Below are 21,639 nucleotides of genomic sequence, written 5' to 3' on the forward strand. Positions count from 1 at the left end.
GGTCAGAAAGCATTCCATCCTCTTGTAAAAGAAGTGGAATAACAGGAATTCCACTGCTCTGTAGAAGACCATTCTGCACCTTCATGTACCTCTCTGCCAGGAAATGCTTCCTTGCCATTCAGCTTTCCTTTTCCTGCATCTAATTTCATCCCATTCCTGCATTTTCTACCTAATATAACACCTTAAGTTGTTCCTGTTCTCCCATGGCTTTGGTTCCTTTCAACTGAACCAACATCTCACTCTTCAGCCTCTCAATTGAAGCTGTACCTCTTTAACATGCCTCTCTTCCCTCATTATTACTGTCAATTCCTGACAGCTCTAAACCTGCCTCCCTTTTGAAGTTCCTGCAATCCATTATATCCAGAGAGACCCTCTGGTATGAAATCGAAGCTTAAGCACTGAAGGTAAGCAGGTCAGCAAGTTTACTCCTGGTGATCATATCAGAACGACACTGAATTCCCATCTGCCTTCCCCACCTGAGGTTTCTCAGCACATGCAATATCCAAATGCATCTGCCTTCTGTGCAATCATATCACATTTCTAGCACAATCATCTAAGCCAGCGTCAATTATTACTACATCATATATTTCCTAACTTCTGCCTTCCTGAGTTTTCCATCTCAGTTTCTTGTCGCCTGTTAGTATTTTGTGCCCAATGTTGAAAGTAACAAGACACCAGCAACTGAACACATGAAAAAAAGGAGTTCTGCCTGGCTGCACTTTCCCTGCTGGATACACCCTCTGTACTGCACCCTCCTCAAGAAGGAAACCTCACAATAAAGTCTGAGATGGGGAAGGTGAGGCTTTCTAGCCGTGGTCCACCAATGGCTACCCCTGGATGGATACCTTGAGTCCTACGATTGTGAAATACTGGTCTGGCCACATCTTCCCTATTGCCAGCTAGGAAAACCTACAAAGAAAGCTAAAGCAGTTATAGAACTGGGCCCTGAAAGAACACAGACTTCAACAGAGAAAAATAAAGTAAATTTAAAAAGAGTGAAGTGAACACTTAAACTCTGAAGAGATTAAACTAGAAGGATGCGTTTCAGGCAGCAGCAGATCCTTCACAAGGTCCGAGGATAACAAAATAAACAGCCTAAAATGACACATACTTTCTGAAAAAAAAGCAACTCACGGTGCCACTGAGATTTTGTTTGTTTTCTGGGGGTAAGAAGTTGAGAGCGAGATAATTCCCATACAACCCCATCTTCCTTCAAAAGCCAAAGGGAGACTATAATTAGAATAGGACACAAGGGAAAACTTGGGAGACCATGGGAACAATTTGGGTGTCCAAACATATGTGTGGAGTGGCATTGTAGACAGTGTAGGATTTCCCACCTGAAGCCTAAATGCTGCTCCAGAAGGAAGTCTCCAGGTCCCACAGTAACTACCAGCCCTGTGAATGTACTTTTCATACCCCAGATGGCTAAAATGCCATTAGACACCTATTTCTAGGCATTCAATCATCCCCTACATGCCCCTTCCTCACAAATGTCACAGTGCAGAAACCAAGAGAAGCTACTTAAGGCTTATAGCAGTTGCTTTCCTTTTCTAAGTCGTCAGAATTTTTTTATTTAAATATTAGACAAATTACACAAGTTCATGAGAAAGATTACATACTTCTTTGTATGTTAGAAATGTTGCTAATTCTACCCAGGGTAAGGAAAGCTAATACTGAACTAATAAATGAAGCATTCATGTTCCATTTATAAAAGTTTTAAATAACTGAAAAACATTATTTACCTTCTTTCTTCCTCTCCCCCCTTTTGTTCTTGTTTCTTTTTTTTTTCCTGAATCAGATAGAAAAAACTGGGAAGATTTTTACTGTGAAAACTAACACCCCTGACTATTTGAAATTTCTTATCTAAAAATAGCAGTTACTCTGGGGTGGTGGTGGGAGTCTTGATTTGTGCAGGGAATTCAGTATTTTCTAACTGGATATACTTAACTAATACTTAACAGTAGGCACTCAAGGAAAGTATATTTTTATGCAAAGCCAGCTAATTTGAACATTCTTACAAGGGCTTTTTTCTTAAACAGAAACTATATACAGTGAATTTCATTTTTCTGCAGAACATCTGCATATAAGAAATAGTGAAAAACAACTGGCTTCTAATTTAAAAAAATACGCTCCTAAAACGGTTGTCACTGATTAAAGACATTGAAAATACTAAATTACTTTTCCAATTAGGAAGGTTAACACTTTATATTTTAATATATCCACTTATGCCTAAAAATTTCCTTCCTTCCATCTCATCAAATAATACAAATCAGCCTTCTCTTTCATAAGACAGAATGTTCAAACAGGAGCTGTAATCACCTGAAATCAACAGGTAAAAAAAGAAACAGAAACAAAAATAACACACCAAACATTTTAACAACTGGAATAAAACTGCACCAAAGAAGAATTACCAAAGATCCAGTCAAAAAACAACAAAATGCACGAATTCCAACATGAACAAAAGGTTAAACCTTAGAGATCCAAGTCTATCTTGGAAGTGTAGATGTACTGTATAGAACTAATTCTCAAACAGAAAAAAGGTGAAATTTGTACTCCTTAATTAAGTGAATTATTTCATTACTTAAGCAAAACGAACTAGCATTGTTTCTTGACTGGTAGTTTGTTCATGTATTAATACATCAGCATTTCAGGAAAGCTGCTGTGGCTGTGAGGCTCTCATGTCCTGTGACGCGCTGTCTGGGCTGCACGCTTAAAAACTGAAGCCAGTCACGGAATTACTGAAGGACCAATGATCAAAACTACCCTTCCTTCACCAAATCCACGATCAAAGACACAAGGGAAGAAATAAGCAGATCTTTTAGATTATTACCTTCTTACCCAATGATCAGCACAGAAACACTCCCCAGCAGTCATACACAAAAAGGAGCAGTAGAAGCACCTCCCCTCTTCCTGAGCTTGTAACTCACTCTTATGCCTCGCTAGTCTCAAAAATGACCCAATTCGGGAGTCCTTTAAAAACAATGCATTCCAATCCTCCACTGAGACTGGGCAAGAGGCTATTAATAGAAGAGTAAGAGCATACGCTAAGATACTTTCCCACCAGAAACTAACAGCTGCACAGGAGAGCAAGTATGTCTCAAACTCCAACAGTTTCTTGTATCCAAGATTCCTCCCCTGCTTAAAACCCACATGCCCAGGAGGGCATGCACCGTGTCAGCTGGAGTTCAAAGCTAAACACAAAACTCAGGTCTCAGCTAATATAACTAACCAACGTACAAAGCTGCTTTGCAATTTTCCAGATAAAACATCGTAAGCTCTCCCTGAACTAGTGGTATCAAGCATATGTCACAGGAAGAGAAAGCAGTCATCTTCTACAGGATTGTTAAAATAGCAGTATAATCTTGATCTGATCAAGAAAGTTCAGTTCTACTCCTTTAAGTGAACTCTATCTTCCACTGCACAGAATAATTTCCTGGCTAAAGCACCAAAAAGATGGTGAAATAGAATTAGGAATATGAAGTTAAGAATTTGCAGCTTTAAACTGCCTCATGTTTAAGATACCTACCCAGCACATTGAAAAATTAATTCCTCTAGTCAGCAACTCTCAGGGCTTAGTATCAATTCAACTTGCACTTTCATTACATTTAATATAAAGTATTTTCTATACTTCTAAGCCACCGTATGCTGTACTTGCATGTATTTTAAGATCCAGAAGAAATATCTAACAATTTGAAGAGGGGCATATAATTTTCAGTACTCTGCATAACTCAATAAATACTTGTTAAGAAGGGAGAGGAGAGAGAAACGCGTCATCCTGCTGACAAAAAGATGTAGCACCATGCAATTGTGCCAGTTAGGATTGTTTATTGACACAATAGTTAAACATTCATTAGTCAGGACTGACTAATGGCTATTTTAACAATCCTCCAGAAGATGACAATGATGACATTGATGTGATCCTATGATGTCACTGTATGTTCTTATGACTTTCACATGTTGCTATGAGCCATCTGTGGCAAGCTATAGGGCTTTATTTTCATCAAAAACTAGCCTTCTTTGTCTCAACATAGGTGTTTATATGCCCTTGACTCTGGAATGAATGTTCATCGTTGAGCCTCGAGACACACAAACCAGAGCTGGGCTGTCTTTAAATTAGCATTTTCCACTTCATTAATGGGTATTTGGGTACTGAAGAAATAAGGATGGTCAGTCTCATCTCATGCGCTTTCAAAAGACACAGTTAAGTGACATTCAGCTTATTCCCTGGTTTTCAAAGGTTTGGGTATGCAACAACCAACTAAAGATTGCCTCCTTACGACAACCAACTCTGCCTTCTTTGGAACCTGCAATTTCCATATATGTTGCAGTTGCACTTACTGAATTAGTGCGGATTAGCTTGCTGAGACATATAGCTGCAATACGTTGAATCTTATGCCTACTGTGTGATCAAAAGAAAGTGCATTATATTTAAATACAAATGTTCCCTTAGCAAAGAAATACCACGCTGGGGGCTATAGCTGTCCCATGCTATGTCCAAAAAAAAATAACAATTACATACTACGCACAAGACAGACATCACCAGAAAGAAGAGTTAGGGTTGCATTTATAATCTGTAAAGCCTCACAGTTTCCCTGCATAGCAGAGGTAGTATCAGTGCTATCAAGATTTTGGAAAGACACAATATACCACCAGACGGACCTTAAGTCTTATCAATAGGTCTGTTTCTCAGAAGCTGTTTTTTATAAGCAGCTGGTTATTGTCCTAGCTTCCAGCTGGGATGGAGTTAATTTTCTTCCTAGTAGCTGGCATAGTGTGGTGTTTTGGATTTCATATGAGAATAATGCTGCTAACCCACTGATGGGTTTAGTTGTTGCTAAGTAGTGCTTACACTAGTCGACAACTTTTTCAGCTTCCCATGCTCTGCCAGGTGCACAAGAAGCTGGAAGGGGGCACAGCCAAGACAGCTGACCCAAACTGGCTAAAGGGATATTCCATACCATATGACATCATGCTCAGTATAGAAACTGGGGGGAGTTGGCCGGGGGGGAGTGATCACTGCTCGGGGACTGGCTGGGCATTGGTCAGCAGGTGGTGAGCAATTACATCACTTGTTTTCCCTGGTCTTGTTTCTCTCTCTCTCCTGTTGTTCTCCTTTTCATTATTATTATTATTATTATTGTTTCAATTATTAAACTGTTCTTATCTCAACCCATGAGTTTTCTTACTTTTGCTCTTCTGATCCTCTCCCCCCATCCCACCAGGGAGGGAGGGCGAGCAAGCAGCTGTGTGGTGCTTGGTTGCCAACTAGGGCTAAACCACAACAATTATCATATAGATTTACAGGTTAAACGTTAGTGTGCCTAGAAATAGCTCCACTTAACCCTACAGGGCTATCATCAGAAGGCCTCTGATGAGGACTTAAAGAAAAAGCAGCAAACATCCCTATCCCCATTTCAAGACAGAAAAACTCAGAAGCACGAAGTATCCTATTCAAGAAAACCCAGCAGGCAGAACTGACAGCAGACTGCAGGAATCACAAGTTCCTGTCTTTGATATCTTCAAGCACGGCTCTATCTTGCTGAATGCATTACTGGAAAAACAATGGTCATGGTTTGAAGTTTTCAAATTTGCAGCTCTTAATGGTACGAAGGCAGTACATTTCAGATCCTATCAAGGCTTTGGACATGTACAGCTTTTTAGTATTATTTAAATTACTGCAATTTGTTAAATGCAGCATTTGAAATATGACACGTTTCTCTACTAAGTTCCAGCTCGCTGTCCCTTTCTGGGCTCATTAAACCATTAACAAGTAAAAAGTTGCTCTTTGGTGCCTTCTGTTGCCATACACACTCACCAAAGAGAACTGCTTCCTGAAAGGCTAAATGTTTCCTCGATTATGTAGCTCAAAGTGTACATCTGATATTGCCATACCTGCCCACATTCTTAGTCACAATTCCCTACTCATGACATGATCATCACATCTCAGTACGTGCTAGCGCGCATTCTACCCCACACTGAGATGAGCTACATTTGTACCTTCTTATTTACAAATGCTCAAGCGTGCTTTATCTGTCTACCAGTTTCCCCACATTTCCCCAGGTCATAAGGAACAATGAAGGTAGTCTCAGACTTCTACATGACAGAAAGGCCTTGCCCCCAGATCTGAAAAGACACGAATCGAAATCAGTCCCCTGATATCAGGATGCATAGCAGAAAATACGTGCAGCAGGGTTTTTCCCAATATTAAGCCACTCTAATTGAGTATGCCCTTCTTGGTATTTCACTCTACAGCAGCCGACCTGTAGATTATTTATCTCTTAAGTTTCTTGCAGTTCCATCTCTTACAAAAATTTTGCTTAGAATATAATGCAATAATCCAGTTACAGTTACCAAAACTTTAAAAAAAAATCATCACCTGTAAAAAAAACAAAAACCACACTTCCCAGAGATCAAGCCACATATCAATATAATTTCAAGTTTATGTTGGCAATGACATCTTGTAGCATATCAGTGATGGCTGTTAGAAAACTAAAAAAGGTTCAGCACAAGCAACTATGAAAAAATCCAGCATGCAAAACGTCTGACAAAACTGTCTGCAGAACACTTCCGATTGACCCAGAGCAGAGATTTACATCACAGCTTGCTGCTGTAGTTTTGCAAACGCATGGTCAAGTGACAATATCACAATGAGCACACAAGATTTTCCTGTTAGGCTCAGTATGAAGACTTAGGTAATTTCTAAGCATTTGCTTTGAAGGCAAATGCATGCTAGAAAACATCACAGCTCTTTTATGAAAGATATTTCCATACTTACTGGTGCCACTATTTTGCCTGTCTGTCCAACTTGCATGTCATTAGGAACAAAGCCAGCATCAACAGCTGCACGGGAAGCTCCAACTAGTTGAAAGAAAATATTTCCAGTGTTTTCTTTTAAAATATTAGCGAGCCAAATTTCTATCACCATAAAAGCACATGTATTTTACTGAAAAGTCCCACACTCCAAGGGCACGTATTTAGAAACTTCCCTCTTAAAAGCTCTCACAGTAATCCTTCTCTATACCACTGGCTGAAACTTCCAAATACTAAGTGCTAATGTACTTCATAAGCAACAGGAAATCCTTACTCCCAGCACCAAAGGGCCATATATTTAAAACGAAGGATTTCAGTCTGGCATATTTCCATTATTTTCTCTTGCTGCTTTGTCAAAAGAGGATTTTCCCATAAATGCCTTCCCATAATGTTCCTCCAAATTTGAACAGAACACATGTGCCATCTTATATTGCTGTGGAGCTCAAAAGTCAGGCATAGTAAAGAAAAATATCAAAGTAAACTTGAAAATGCCACACGGACATTTAGTTAGCAACGCCACAAATTTAAAACCAAAGCCATTCATGTAAAACTGTAAATTTATTATTACATGTGAAATCTAAAACTAATGTAGTTAAAATGTTAATGCAAACAGTTCCTCCTCCTCCCCTAACCTTTACTTAAAATATTTTTGCTGAAACACTGTACATGGTCAGTTTTCTCCTATTCATGCAAAAGCACAGCAAAAAGACAGAGCCACTCAAACTACAAGAACTGTGAAAGGGATTTTGTAAAGGAATAGTACATAAGGTTGTACGAAGAAAATATCAGCTCTTCAAAGTAAGCTACAACCATTTTTTAATTTATACAACTTCGCTTTTTGTTTGTGAGCTTGTGTTCTGGAGATTCGAGAACGACAGAGAATATTACAGTTTGCTTCATACACAGGCATTTAAATACACAGTTGACCACAAGGACAAGACAAAACTTTATCTACAACTAAACTAACAGGATTTTGAGAATTTATTTAATAGAGACATGAAAATAAAAGACTTAAGATAAACACTGTTTTTAATGTGACCTTTTTAAATATAACAACCAGGGTTAAAAAAAAAAAGGAAGAAAACAAGTTTACCTGCAGCATGCAATTGATCCGCAAGATCATATAACAACTTAAAATTTTCACCACTCTTCAAGCCTCTCCCTTAAAAGTTAAGAAGAAAAAAAGGTAAAGAAAGAATATAAAATGCTTTAAGATTTTTTTTTTATTGCCTACATAAACTTTCTGTATGAGTATTTGCATCTGCAAAGGCACAAATATATGCTTGCATAGGGTATTTTTGGATATATTACTAAACAGTACTTAATATTTGGAGATTTAGCTTTTGTTTTTGTGACTAATATTATTATTTCATATGTATAAACCAACACCACTCTGTCTAGTTTACTTCCTGCACACAGCACCATCAAGATCATTCTCTGAAATCAGGGAAACAGGATTTTTTTACTAATTTGTGCTCCCTCTGCTGGCTTTAGGTATGCAACTCTGTGGTGGGATAACTAAGGAATCATTTTTTTAGCCATAGGCATACAGTAAAAAAATCACAGTCCATCACTTTGTACCTGAAGAGCAGAATACAAACACGATGATTTTTAAAATCATTAAAGCCATCATTAAATAATAATGTTTGGACTGCCTGTGATGATAAGCAATAATTTTTAACATGACAGATTTGGATCTAAAAGCACTTCATATTGCTTTAATTTTCAAGGGACTCACCAAATATGACAATGTTCTTCAAAAGCCTACTAGCATATGTTAAACTCATGTTTTGCCTCTTCACGAAACGTACACGTTGGGTGCATTCCCACTGGCCCCCTATGCCGTATTTCAGAATTACATTGTAAGGTTTTTTTTTCATGTATCACACTACAGTGTTCTGCTACAGATACTATTTAACGAAGATGTACCATTACTTAAATGCAACATAACCCAGTTTTAATATTATCTACTTACCACCTGATACAACCACTTTTGCACTAGTAAGTTCTGGTCGATCGCTTTTTGTCAACTTCTGCTCAATCCATTCAGACAGACCAACAGGCGGTGGAGGAGTTACTGCATTCATCAGATGAAAAAAACCATCCGCAAGAAAAAGGATAAAGTGTGTATTTTCAACCTTTTAAATTTGAGCTTAAACTTAATGCAAAAGTTAATTCTATAACCAATTCTACCACAAGCTTTTAACTACCATCAGCAATTGCTCTGCAGCTCTGAGTTACAAGCCTCTTTAATTAGCTGTGTTTAGGTAATCTATACCACAGGCTGCATTAAAACAAAGGTCTGTTGTATAAGCAATACACTGATATCAACTCAGCACAGTAAGCGTGGTTCTTATTAAGACAGGCAAACAAGCCAATTAAGTAGTGCAATGGCAGTGCAATATGCTAATCTTAAGTATCAAGTAGCATTTGTTTCCTAACATCCACAGATGTTAGGAAATACAGGATGGTTCAGGTGCAGGTAGTAAGCCACCCAGAAAAATATGAGGACTGGGACACACACACAGAGCACATTACTAATGATTGCCTCTGCTGGATTTACAGCACAGGCATAGAAAGGCCCACAGCAAAAAACAGTAGAGGTGATCAAACACTGAAACAGGTTGCCCAGAGCAGTTACGAAGTCGCCATCTGTGGAGATACTCAAAGCCTGACTGGACACAGTCCTGGGCAACCCGCTCCAGGGGGGTTAGACTAGATGATCTCAAGGGGTCCCTTCCAACCTCAACTGTTTTGTGATTCTGTGACTGAATTTCTCTATTATCATCAAAGCTACACTGACTTCATTAAAAAAATAATTTAAACTGATTTAGTTAAAACTGATCTAAAACAACAACTGGGTGTTCTTAAATCAATTTAAACTGCTACTAATTTAGCTAGACACTGTAATGACCTATTATCTCAATTGAAATACGACCGATTAAACCAAACTTGTGGATAGCTAGCCACTTTTATTTTTGTTCAATCTTGCTTTGAAAAATCAATCTGGCTATTCAAACAGCTGTAACTTTAAATAAGGGAAAGTTTCAAGATTGCAGTGGCAGAGGTTTAAGCAGCGAGTGAAAAAGGCACAGATTTCAGCACAGATAATCTCCATTTCTAGTCAAAGTAGTGAGCAGATAACCCGTATCTTCCCTTACCAGACACCACTAAAAAGGCAAGTACCCGTATTAAAAGCATAAAGCTACGATTACAACAATCAGTTTGCTTTGACAAAACACTTCTGCAAAAACATCACCGTGCAGTGAGCAAAACTAACTCAATTACATGAAATGACAAAATACCAGAACAAATACTCACACTTTTCTAAACTGGCACTACCACCACTTGTTGGTGCAGCCTCAAAAGAAGTTCCCCGTACGGTAAATACTTTAATCGCTTCATCACATTGCACAGTGCAAAGAATATTTCCTAAAAAGGGGTCACATTATATTTTTGAAGAAGATAGTATCAGACATACTATGCTTTTTAAAAAACAAATAAAATTAATATCAGAAACACATTAGCAGTTGTACTAGAACAGGCAACATTCAGAAAGTTACTTCCCAAAACTGCACTTTTACATGACTAAAACTTGAAACCTAGGCACTTAATAAATGTAGATTACAAATATTTTAATTTACTTTTTACCTCCATGTTTCTGAAGCATGATAACAAATCCTCTATTTTTAAAAGATACAGAGCATTCAAAGCATCTCTTATGAATGAGCTTTTAAATTTCACAAGGGAGGAAAAAAACCCCTACTTTGAAAGTGTCATTCTTAAAGAGTGTCCATAATTCAAAGTAGATCTTTTATCCTGTTGCATGAATTCACCAGAACAAAGACAATGAGGCCTGCTCCAAGTATCTGTGGGATTGTGTTTCTCTCAATAATGTATAATACAAGGTATTTACTTCACACTGGAGGCAGCAGGGAACATTACAAGAGAAAAATGCTGCAACACCAGCTATTCATAAACAAAGTCATCTTGAAACTGTGAATTACTAGGAAGCAACTTAAAAGTGCAACACAAACCACATTCTGGTAACGTTAATTCGAAATCTAATATCACGCTGGTACACACAGTACAATCTTGTAGAGTAAAATTAAGGAACACAAGCTAATGAGCTCATATCTAAATTAAAACACTGTGTCAGACAAGCATTAGAGAAACAAGACTGGAAAAAGAAAGAACTGCAAATTAAGTCAATTAAATATTATAAATAATTAGTTCAATGTCTTCATAATTAGGAAAAATAACCCTGTGGTATCTTAAATCAGAACTAATGCTAGTCATATTAAATAAAGCTGGACAATTAACTTAATGTCTTACATTTTACAAAATCTGGTCAGAAGTACATTAACAAAGAAATGCAGTATGTATAAAGGAGATTACCAAATTCTATTAATTAAAGTGATAGACCTGGTTTCTAACTGACAGTACCAAGGTTGTGGGGATTACTTGCTTTCTCACACATGGAGCTTCATGTCCATCCCCAGGTTTCATTTTTATGAACTACAGCAATTCAGATCGTAAAGTGAAAATTCCTACTATATTCCAAGGTACTAACAACAGGATTATGTAGAAAAGTTATCAGTATTGGGTCCTTTATTGCACAAATAACACATACCGTTTGTGATTACCCACCTGCATAGATAGTTCTCACAAAAGTGTCTGGTGACTGAATTTCAATAATGTCAGAAACAGGGGCAACATCAAGTTTGCCAGCCACTCTGGGAATAAGATTCTAGAAGTTAAAAATTAAAAGTTAGCAATGCTAAGTAAAATGCACATGGTCAGTAAAAGAACGTCTGTTGTCCCAATTTTAACTTCATATCATGCTATCTGTGAGTAAAAAGGCACATACAACTGTAAGATTTTTGTAGGGCTATTCATATAGCTTTAGCAGCCAAATAAAATCCCATTACTGCAATAACATTAGACATTTTATGAGACTTACCATAAGTAAATCCTTAATTCAATATCTTAAATTAGGAGGCTTATTTGCTTCAATAGTTTAAAACTGAATGTAGATGCAATTTACTCAGAAAATTTACAATTATGGATTGCTGAGCTCTTAGCACTTCAAAGAAAAAGAAAGCATTTTTGGAAGCTAGTTACCAGAGACAATAGAAAAAAAATCCCTGCACTCTCCCTGCAAAAGCCAAAAAATTGTTACTTTAAAAATTAATATTAAAATATATATTCTTCTGCTCTGAAATTGACTCTAGAAAATTACTTAGCACCTTTAGGAATGGGAAGAAGCATAAAAAGAGCAACATATATCATGAAGAAATTAACGATAGCAAGAGCTTTGCTTGCTTTTTGCCCCCCTCCTGATCTGGTACAACACAAACCAACCAGTTCTGAAATCTTTACTCACATTAAGCACACAAAAATGGAACCATAAGCTTTAAAGCAAAAGCTATTAACCTTTACTAAGACACTGCAGATCAAAAATAAAAAGAAAAAATAAAATTTAAAAAACCCTAACATTTAAGGTATGTAAAGATTTCTCTTAGCAAAATTACAAGTATATGGACTGATTCTGATTGGAAGTGAAAGTAGTCAGATGGAAGGCTGATGTCATTATTCATCCCACATTGGCAAGATTTCTGAAGTATCCTTTTTCTCTAATTTAGCCGCACCACCACGTTGACCAGATTGTTAGTACTGAGGCTCTCTGCGTACTTAAAAACACACTCCTTAAAAAATGAGTTTTGAAAAATTGTATTTTCATTAAAAAAGATCTTGGCTAGGACTTGGATCTGTGTTAGATGTATTTACAGACATTTCAATTTACGTGACTTGCATCATAGATGCAATTACCCCCCTCCAAAAAAAATTTGCTTCCAATAGGTCTGCACACTTTCATTTCAACATGCAAATGATACATTTTTATGTCAATTTACTGTACTTTTCCTTACAATTTTCATAATGCTTTCAGATCACTCAATCTATTTTGTGTTACTGTACGTTTTGCCTTGTGTACACAGAACTAGCTGGTTACCGCTAAATACTTCTTCTACATGATTCCTTTGTCCAAGTCAGCCCATAATAAAACTCAGACTTGAATCAGCGTCTCTAACTAATGACCTCTTAAGCGAACTACTGTAACATTTTTTTGGAAACTCACAACCGTCCATGGCTGACCTCTCTCAGGCATTTGATTCACTCTTACATACAACAGTGTCTACGTCTCTTTTCTACAAGAAATTTTTGATGCACTTTGATCTACTTACCTTCCCAAAGGCAGATGCTCCAGCGCAAATGTGGGTGTAATTAAATTTTTTATGAGTTTCCACAATCAAGGGAGTCAGCTCCTCTGAGGATAAAAATATATTGCTCAAAATTTACAACTATCCTATTTTCAATCGCAAATATAAATACCATTTCTTTTGTCAATAGGTAAGAACAACTCTCACCTGCTAGAAATCCCTTGTATACATCGTGCTGAGCCACTAGAACTTTTGCAACACCCTGCACTTTGCTGAGTTCTTGTGCTACCTATGATTACAAATGAATTATTATTAGTTTGTATTACAACAGGCACCACAAGCAAATAATGAGAGAGAGTCCCTGCTGCAAAGAGCTCACAGCCTATAGATTTGTTAAAACTGGAGCACAAAAGTATGTGAATTTCAAAATCAGAATGAACCTGATGGAACAAAATGCAGATCTTCCAACTCATAGCATAGAGCCTTATGGGATAATGAAAATGAATTTTGTGAATAAGAAAACTACAAAGCAAATCAAACATACAAAAGCTTGCTTCCTTTATGCAGGATTACACAATGATCTCGTTATTTATTACAACAGATGACAACAATCACACTTGAGGATTATTGCTCAGTATTCTGATATAATCATCAAGAAACCAATCCTACTTTCTTTTGAATTGGTCAGTATCTACTGCACAAGCATACAATGCAAATACAAATGTACAGCAATGTTATGATCCTTGTCCAAATTTTAGGAGCAATCCTTTGTTTGCAGCTGACTCTTTGCCTACTGATGCGATGTATATTTTCAATTCCGTATTTATGCATTTTTTCCTTTAAATTTGCAGAAGTGAAGTTTAAATGATAAAAGGGTTGTTGCAGATCAGAGAGAAGGGGACTGACAGCAGTGTCTGGAGACCACATGTATCATCCCAGAACTAGCACAGTTTTACTGAGTTTGCTGAGTATCAGTTTACCCTCAAAAATTAACAAGAGAAAATAAACAAAAAGTCCATACTAGCTGCTACAGAAGATCTGTTTCAGTAACTGGATCTTTTGTCCTATCAACACGGATTCTTACCAAGACACCTAAAACACCGCAAACCTTCATTTTTTGTAAAGTACTTTTTCCCAGCATGACATACATTGCCAAATAGACACAATATACTCAGTATTAAAAAACAAACAAACAAAACATTCCCGATCATTTTTCTACTATGCAAGTGCCAAAGAATAAGGAAATGCAAAGACAGACATATCAGGCAATTTTTTTTTTTTTTTTTTTTTTTTTTGATCTAGATAAATATTTGCTTCCAGGTCTCCACCTCAAACACGTGGGTCTCAGTTTACAATGGCCACTGAGGGGTCTCTACCTATTTGTGAAGTAGCTGCCTTAAGTATGCCTCCTACATGAGATACACTACATATTGCTTTCAGAATAACAATTCATAAACAATAGCCTAGAGTGAAGAATATTAGGCATAATTATTACAACAGTACCTCTACTGTTCACACAAGAGTACATCGTGCTGGAATGAAAAGTGTCACTAACTATACTGTCTCTAGATTTTGCATGTAAAAATTAGACTAACAAAACAACAGCTAACACAAAAGAAACTTTTTTTAGACTTAAGCTATATGATAAAGTCAAGAAGCACTAATTTCGGAATTTTAGGTTGCAAACAGACTCTGCAATTGACTAGTAAAAGCAAGATGCTCAGAAGCCCTATTCGTCACTGTGCTGTTTCGTTTCTGCTGGTTTCCATCTGAACAAGTGCAAGCTTCCTTCCAAGTTCTTAGCACTGCAGTATTTGTCTTTCAAACTTTACAGGGAAATATTGTTTTAAAAGTTAACTGTCCTTTAGTCCTACAAAAATTTGTTTGCTTAAGCTTGTAACAACTGATATTGATATTCTCCCATGTGAAATGAAATCTATACCCATATTTTCACTTCAGAAGAGAAGCACTTCAAGTGCAGGACGTTTCCGGCAGATTAGCAATTCCTGGCACAGTTCCTCTTCACTACGGATTATTTTTCAGGCTGACCAAAATGCTACCAAGTATTGTTTCACTGCATTCATTATTTCATTCATATAAAAATAGCATTTCCTACCTTGTCACAACTGGTACCAGCCACTAAACAAGAAACTTCACCTCCAAGACGTTTTGCCGCAGTGATAGCATTTAGTGTAATGGGTGTAAGAGTCTCATTGTTGTGTTCTGCTATGACTAATGTACTCTGAAACCTCTGGAGCAATGATGCCTTGAAAGAAAGAGAGAGAGAGGAGTTTTATACTTAGCATTTAAGTAAAAAAAATGTTCCTAAGAGCATCAAAAGCTTTACAGAAAGTTATTAATTATACAAACTGTAAAACACTGCTGTCAAACAAAATAGGCTAAATCTAGGTAATTTTTATTAAGCAGGCAGAATACATAATGTATAAAAAAACAGGTATAAACTTGCTTGACTTCAGCATATCTATAACATGCAGCGTTTAAACTAAACCTCCACAGGAAAATATTAAACAATATTAAGAAAATAATTTTAATAGATTACATTCAAGCTCAGTTTAGACCAGCAAGACTAAGGCTCAAGGAAATCAATGGCAGCAAATAAGTATTTACTTGCTGTTTTTTTGGGGTGGTTGTTTTTTCTTTTTTTTTCCCCACTACAGGTTTTAGCTAAAATTTAGCTAGAGAACACACTTTTTAAATTAGTTATGTATAAAGGCAAAATTGTATGCAGTGGCAGGATGACAATTAAGCAGCAAGGGCTCACAGCCTGAAAACACACTAATAGAACTGTTGATAAGCATCAGGTTCATTTTTTTCTATTTTCCTTTAAAACATTTGACACTTGACCACTTGGTCTACCACCACAATTTAACAGTCCTTTAATAATAATTTTGCCCAATTCACCATCCACACAGACTTCAACTTCTAAAGCAAAAAAAAAGGAAAAAAAGAGGGGAAAAAGAAGGCAAAGAACTGCCATGAAACCAAATCAAAATATTCTAAGCTCTGAGACTTTCCTCTCTAATTTTCAGGTGAATCTGAAATATTCCTCCAAGCCTAATACTAGGGTAGGGAAAGGGTTTGGGGTGGGAACAGGACTATTATCCTTCAAGTCTTTGTTTTCCTACATAAAGGGTAAATCAAGACTTGAGTTATGATCAATATAATAAGGAACACACAGAAAACAAAATATATTCATTAATATGGCCAAGGCACAAATACTAACACAACGCTAAAGACTGCACAGCCAAATACTACTTTTTAAAACATATATTCTCACCCCATCTCCCTTCACGCTTAATATGCACTTACCCACCACGTAAACTAGAAAAAAAAAGCTTTAGAAAATCTGAGAGGCTAAAATTTGGATGTGGACTTCAACCACACAAAGCCTACCAACATGCTAAACTTCACACGGAGAAAGCAAATACCAAGGACTTCCCTGAAGCTAATCACAGTATAAAAATATAAATACAAAGATAAGTTTTTGCAGAATCAGGATTGTAATTTGTCATTTTGATTAAAACAATAACAATTCCTGTAAAAGTGCTCCGCATTTCATCTTTCATGCTTAAGCTTACTTGTTATGATTAAAGATCCTAACATTATTTGAAGCCAATTGCCAGTAACAAAATATTTATTGCCAATATAGATCAGACACCATATTTTTGATTATGTTTCATACATCATTTGCAATAAAAGTTACGAGGTTTTAGTCACCATTTGAAGACTAAATCCATGCTTTTGTGGCAAAAAGCCCACTTTTCCAGTGATTTCTAGTTGTGTCGCAGGGTAAAGTGGACCGTGCTCCTGAAAGATTCTGAAGTTTTCAAATTTTCAAAGGGAGCTGCATGCATTTTAAACACGCACTTAATTCTAACTATACTATGATCTTTTCCCTAAATAAGTAACGCACCACCAGAGGGGCTCTGTATCATTCTGTCAAACAATTCTAGAATAAACTGAGAAATAATTTTTTTAGCCAAAAAGAATAAGAGCAATGGATGTTGCTTGAGCAGACTGGATATTACAGCATTAACTAGGTATATTTCTAAACTGATAACTGCACATTTTATATTTGTGGGAACTGCACACCGAAAGGTCTCTTTATGCCTACATGCATGACATTTCTGAACACAAAGACAAGACCAGATTTAAAATAAATTAGAAGTCCCATTCTAAATCTTGGGTAAAAATCCCAGATGACAAATAAGTTTCCTATGCAAGTCTGAATTTTAATGTACTAACACATGTAAAATTGTTTTTTTTTAAATAAACAAAACCAAACTGACTTTTGTTTGTTATAATAAAGATTCTGCAGTAAAACCAGAGGGTAATTCATCCAATCACATACGATCCTGAAAACTGAGAATCTGCAATGAGTCAATGAAGAGGACAGGTAGTTATTTTGATGAAGTAACTTGCCCAGCTGCACGTATGTGAGAACGGCCCATTATTTCATGGACATAATTTCTCCACCTGTACTTGGGCAGGGTGTCTAGTTTCCAGCCTAGATAAAATCGGAAGGTTGAGTATAAACCCAACCAGCTGACAGCAAGGATAAAAAGCACAAGTAAGACACACAGAACAACCAAACTGTCGAAAACAACGCCTTGAGAGGGAACAGCACTCAGCGCTTGTGCCACAAAAGGCTCCTGGTGAAAACCAAGCTGCGGAAAATCAGGCTATCCAAAGAAATCAATTACAGTTAAACATCCTACAAATTTGGGCAATCGAGTGGCTTCTCAAGCTTGCCAGTAGATTATGAACATGTATCAGCAACCAGTAGAACTGTAAATTTATTTCACCTAGATTTAGATATAAGTCAAAGCTAGGCACCTACGTTCCCACTACAGCAGAAACATCTACGTTTCCTCTCTGGTGGAAACTCTAGACAGTGATTCAGTTTATATTAAAATAAACATTTAGGAAGGAAAACTGGAGTTTCCAACTCCCCCCTGCATTTACTGTAGAGCAAACCTGGCCTCTGACTTCCAGATGTCTGAAAGTTGGTAAGAGTAACCTAGATGTGCAGTATACATGAATTAAGTCACTTGCAAAGTACCAAAGGATTCACTGAATCTATCATCTCAAGTTTCCCCAAAGCTTCTTTCTGCTCCCCACCTGAGAAACCCAGCAGTATTTTCTAAGCAGAACGTGAAAAATTTAAGAATAATATCTGAATTTCTAGACTTCAGACAAAATAACTGAGACTACTCACTGCTACTGTCCCAGCGAAATGTTAGAAATCTGGACGTGCCCAGTACACGCGCACAGATAAACCCACGCATGAGGCCAACACCCCATACATCCAAAGTACTCATTCAGTTTGCACAGGTGATCTGCTCTTCACAGCAACACCAATGCAAACTGAATGTATGTTGGTCTTTCAGCACATAGACAGGTCACCTGAACAGCGCACAAGCAGGTCTGGCACTTTTTAAATACAGATTTGCTGCTTATATGCTACAAAACATACATATTAACAGCTGGAAAACCCCAGACAAAAGTGGTGTAAATCTTTGCTTACTGCTTGGCGAGACTGGTGAGCAGACAGGTATCAATGCCCTCTACAGTCAATAGTCGATAGCTAACTGCCTGCAGCCTGCTCCAAGGACACTCGCTGTAATGCATTTTACGCATTATGAATTATGAATGAATTATGAAATCGGCTCTGGAAGTAACACACGTGGCAAGCACAGGAACAAAAGATGTGATGGCCAAAACGTCTTTCCAGAAATGCAAGAGCTCCAGCATGTGTATTCTACACGGCCCCACACTCCAAATATGCATGAATATAAAATAGGCTGTTAGAAACTTCACCCAGGAAACTGAAGTTTGCCTCCCAACCTCTTCAGAGGAACCACTGACAGTTTTGGGAACTAAATCAAAATAGAAATTCACAAGGCAAAAGGACCTAACAACTGGATTCACAAAGGTATCTCTAGAGCTGATTTTCTTAGCTGTAAAAGCAAACTGGCCAGAAATCAAAATTTTAAAACTGCTTAGTAGGAATTATGTATCTCATAAGAGGCCCATTACCACTGGGCAAAATTCCCAAGAACTGACTCCAGGAACTAGGAATTGGGGTATTACTATTACACTCCTATACATCAAAACAATGCCTAATTCTATTAATATACAGTCTTGTAGCTGCAAAACTTAAAAAAAAAGAGAAAAAAATATATGGGAAGCTCAGGGAGAGGAGGGAGCTCTAGCAATAAAGCTTATACTTCTCCTAGAACCTCTGTACAGATCTGGCTACAGAAGAGGTCTAAGTGACAACTATTTAACTCCAGGAAATGCTAACTAGAAAGACAACACTAAAGGCACCTGAACTGAAAAGGAGCTATAACTGCAGCAAAGAACAGCAAAAGAAATAAAGAAAACACTTATAAAAAGCATTTATTTAGGAATCACAGTAAAGACTTAAAATTAAAAAGGAATTGCAGCAGCAAGAGAAAGCTGTAATACAGAAGAAACTTTTCCAGATATATCCCACGCAAGCCATTAACACAAATCAAAGCAATAAAGCTGTTTTGAAATACAGACAACACTACTGAAAATGAACTCAAGATAAATGACTATATTTTAAAAGTTAGTAGTCTGAGCTTATCAATGACAATTGAAGGATATGTACAAAGTATTCCCTAAGACTACAAATGTAGCCCAGTACTTTCTGAGTAAGGTGTGTTTCAGGCGATTAAGCCTATTTATCTGAACTATCTCAGGCTAAAAAAAAACCAAGAAACCCACACATGCATCATGAGATATATATGACTGAAATAAAATCCACTGCTTTCAGGGACACCAGGAAATTGAAAGCTCTGAACAAATCAACAGGAACTCAAAAGACTCAACAGCTGTGAAAACTGGGTCCCCCCAAAACACTGTAAAGATAAAATAAGAGTACCTGCTCAGCATCAGTAAAAATTAAGCGAGTGACATTTCACTTTATTCAAGAGCTATTATATGGTAAAATACTACACTACAAAGTGAGAAAGAAAACCTGATGGTTAAGACCACTTTCACCTGAAGATCTCCAACAGCTTCAGAAGAACATGCCTATTATTTTGTTTAAGCCAACTCTAAAGCATCTCTTGCCTCCAAAAAACCATACTGCAGAAGCAAATGCAGCTTTTATTCTATCTGGACCTTTAAAACAACAGAACCCTGAAATATTACACAAAGCAAAATCATTTTCTTAAGAAAGAGCCACAACGTCCTTCACTCTTTATTGCTGGGCATTTTTTGATGGAGCGTGGAGGTAGAAGTGAGGGAGATGAAGAGATTCATTTATGACTTGAAACAGTCAGACAAGCATGCTTGCCCTTCATGAATATCCTTAGGATAAACTCTAACTTCAACACAGGTTGAATGACAACTGGATACAAAATTAAAGGCATTGGCATTATATCCACCTACAACCAACTTGGCCCCAGACTGCTGTGTAATGTCATATAAGAAAAAAGGGAAAAAAAACTCCAACATTGTGAATAGGCAAAAAGGCAGACACTTGTTATATGATAAAAATGATAAAGAACAGAGAATGTTAAGGGAATACATGATCTGTTTGTTGTTGTATTAAGGTAGGAATGTGTGACCTCAAAATGCTCCTTAACTAAAAGTCTGCAAGACAATCCTGATTATCACAATTTCCTATCTTTACAGGTTTGGAAAGGACCTCAAGAGCTCGTACAAAGCTATCTTCCATCAGATGCCAAGCAACCATACCTATGTTATTTCCAACATATCCGCGTGGCTTATCATTAGCATGTGTCAATGACGAAGACTCCTAGGCAACCTATTCCAAAAACTTACTATCCTTTCAACTAGAAAGGATTTCTTAATGTCTACCTTAACTCTTCGTAGCTATCTTAAGCAGCTTTCTTGAAATTTAAGCCAACTGTTATTTTATCATCCATGGACTGGTGAAATGGCTTATTCCCATCCCTGCACCAATTTTTTGTGTACTTGCAGTCTCATATTCCCCCCACCTTTAAGATACGCAACTCCAGCCTTTCCTCGTTGCTCATACTTTACAGGTCTCGCATCCTGTTTTTCTCTAGAGTCTCTTGAACTGCAGGAGCATTAGCAGTGCTGAACTGGACTTTGCTTTGCTTCTCTTGCAGACTATGTCACTACCCACACACTGAAGATGCACACAATGTTTTATTGGCTTTTATTTTAGATTTTATTTGAGTTTAGATGCATACGGCTGAAAAACAAGGAGCTGCCCTCACGTTTCCAGGACGTGAAACCGGATTGTGCAGTGATCATGAGAGTAAAGTATTACTGACACAGCCGTACCACATGTTCTAGGAGCTCCAGAGATCACCAAGACCTTTGCTCTGGAAAGCCTACAGCCTAACAATAGCTGAAAGATGTCCATGATTACAACAGTTATAATTTTCAGATTAACTAAATCACATATGTCCTGGTCTACCTTTGCTCTTCTTTTAAGCCATTTTTAGTACCTGAAACTGATTAATATATACGTAATTCCTATTTTAAAGCTGTACAGAACTGTAATACTTGTAAAAGCCTTGAAGGGCTCAAAAAGAAATTTGCGAGATTTAAAGCTCTTTTA

At 37.2% G+C, this 21,639-nt stretch overlaps 1 protein-coding gene across 2 annotated transcripts in view; it reads right to left on the reverse strand.

Moving 5' to 3' along the window:
- The window catches only part of ETFA (electron transfer flavoprotein subunit alpha), a 33,821-nt gene that overhangs the window by 11,206 nt on the left and 976 nt on the right, over positions 1-21,639 (reverse strand). Inside the window, exons 2-9 of one of the 2 annotated variants that reach the window (XM_075713875.1) lie at positions 15,148-15,297; positions 13,239-13,320; positions 13,056-13,138; positions 11,461-11,560; positions 10,132-10,242; positions 8,786-8,887; positions 7,904-7,972; positions 6,776-6,858 (exon numbers count right to left, since the gene is read on the reverse strand). In XM_075713875.1, coding sequence (XP_075569990.1) covers positions 6,776-6,858; positions 7,904-7,972; positions 8,786-8,887; positions 10,132-10,242; positions 11,461-11,560; positions 13,056-13,138; positions 13,239-13,320; positions 15,148-15,297 — 780 coding nt within the window. The remainder of the gene's footprint in view (positions 1-6,775; positions 6,859-7,903; positions 7,973-8,785; positions 8,888-10,131; positions 10,243-11,460; positions 11,561-13,055; positions 13,139-13,238; positions 13,321-15,147; positions 15,298-21,639) is intronic. The other variant, XM_075713876.1, reaches the window with a different exon arrangement.

The sequence above is a fragment of the Pelecanus crispus genome, chromosome 7 (assembly GCF_030463565.1).
Source record: "Pelecanus crispus isolate bPelCri1 chromosome 7, bPelCri1.pri, whole genome shotgun sequence".
In the NCBI taxonomy this organism is placed as follows: domain Eukaryota; kingdom Metazoa; phylum Chordata; class Aves; order Pelecaniformes; family Pelecanidae; genus Pelecanus; species Pelecanus crispus.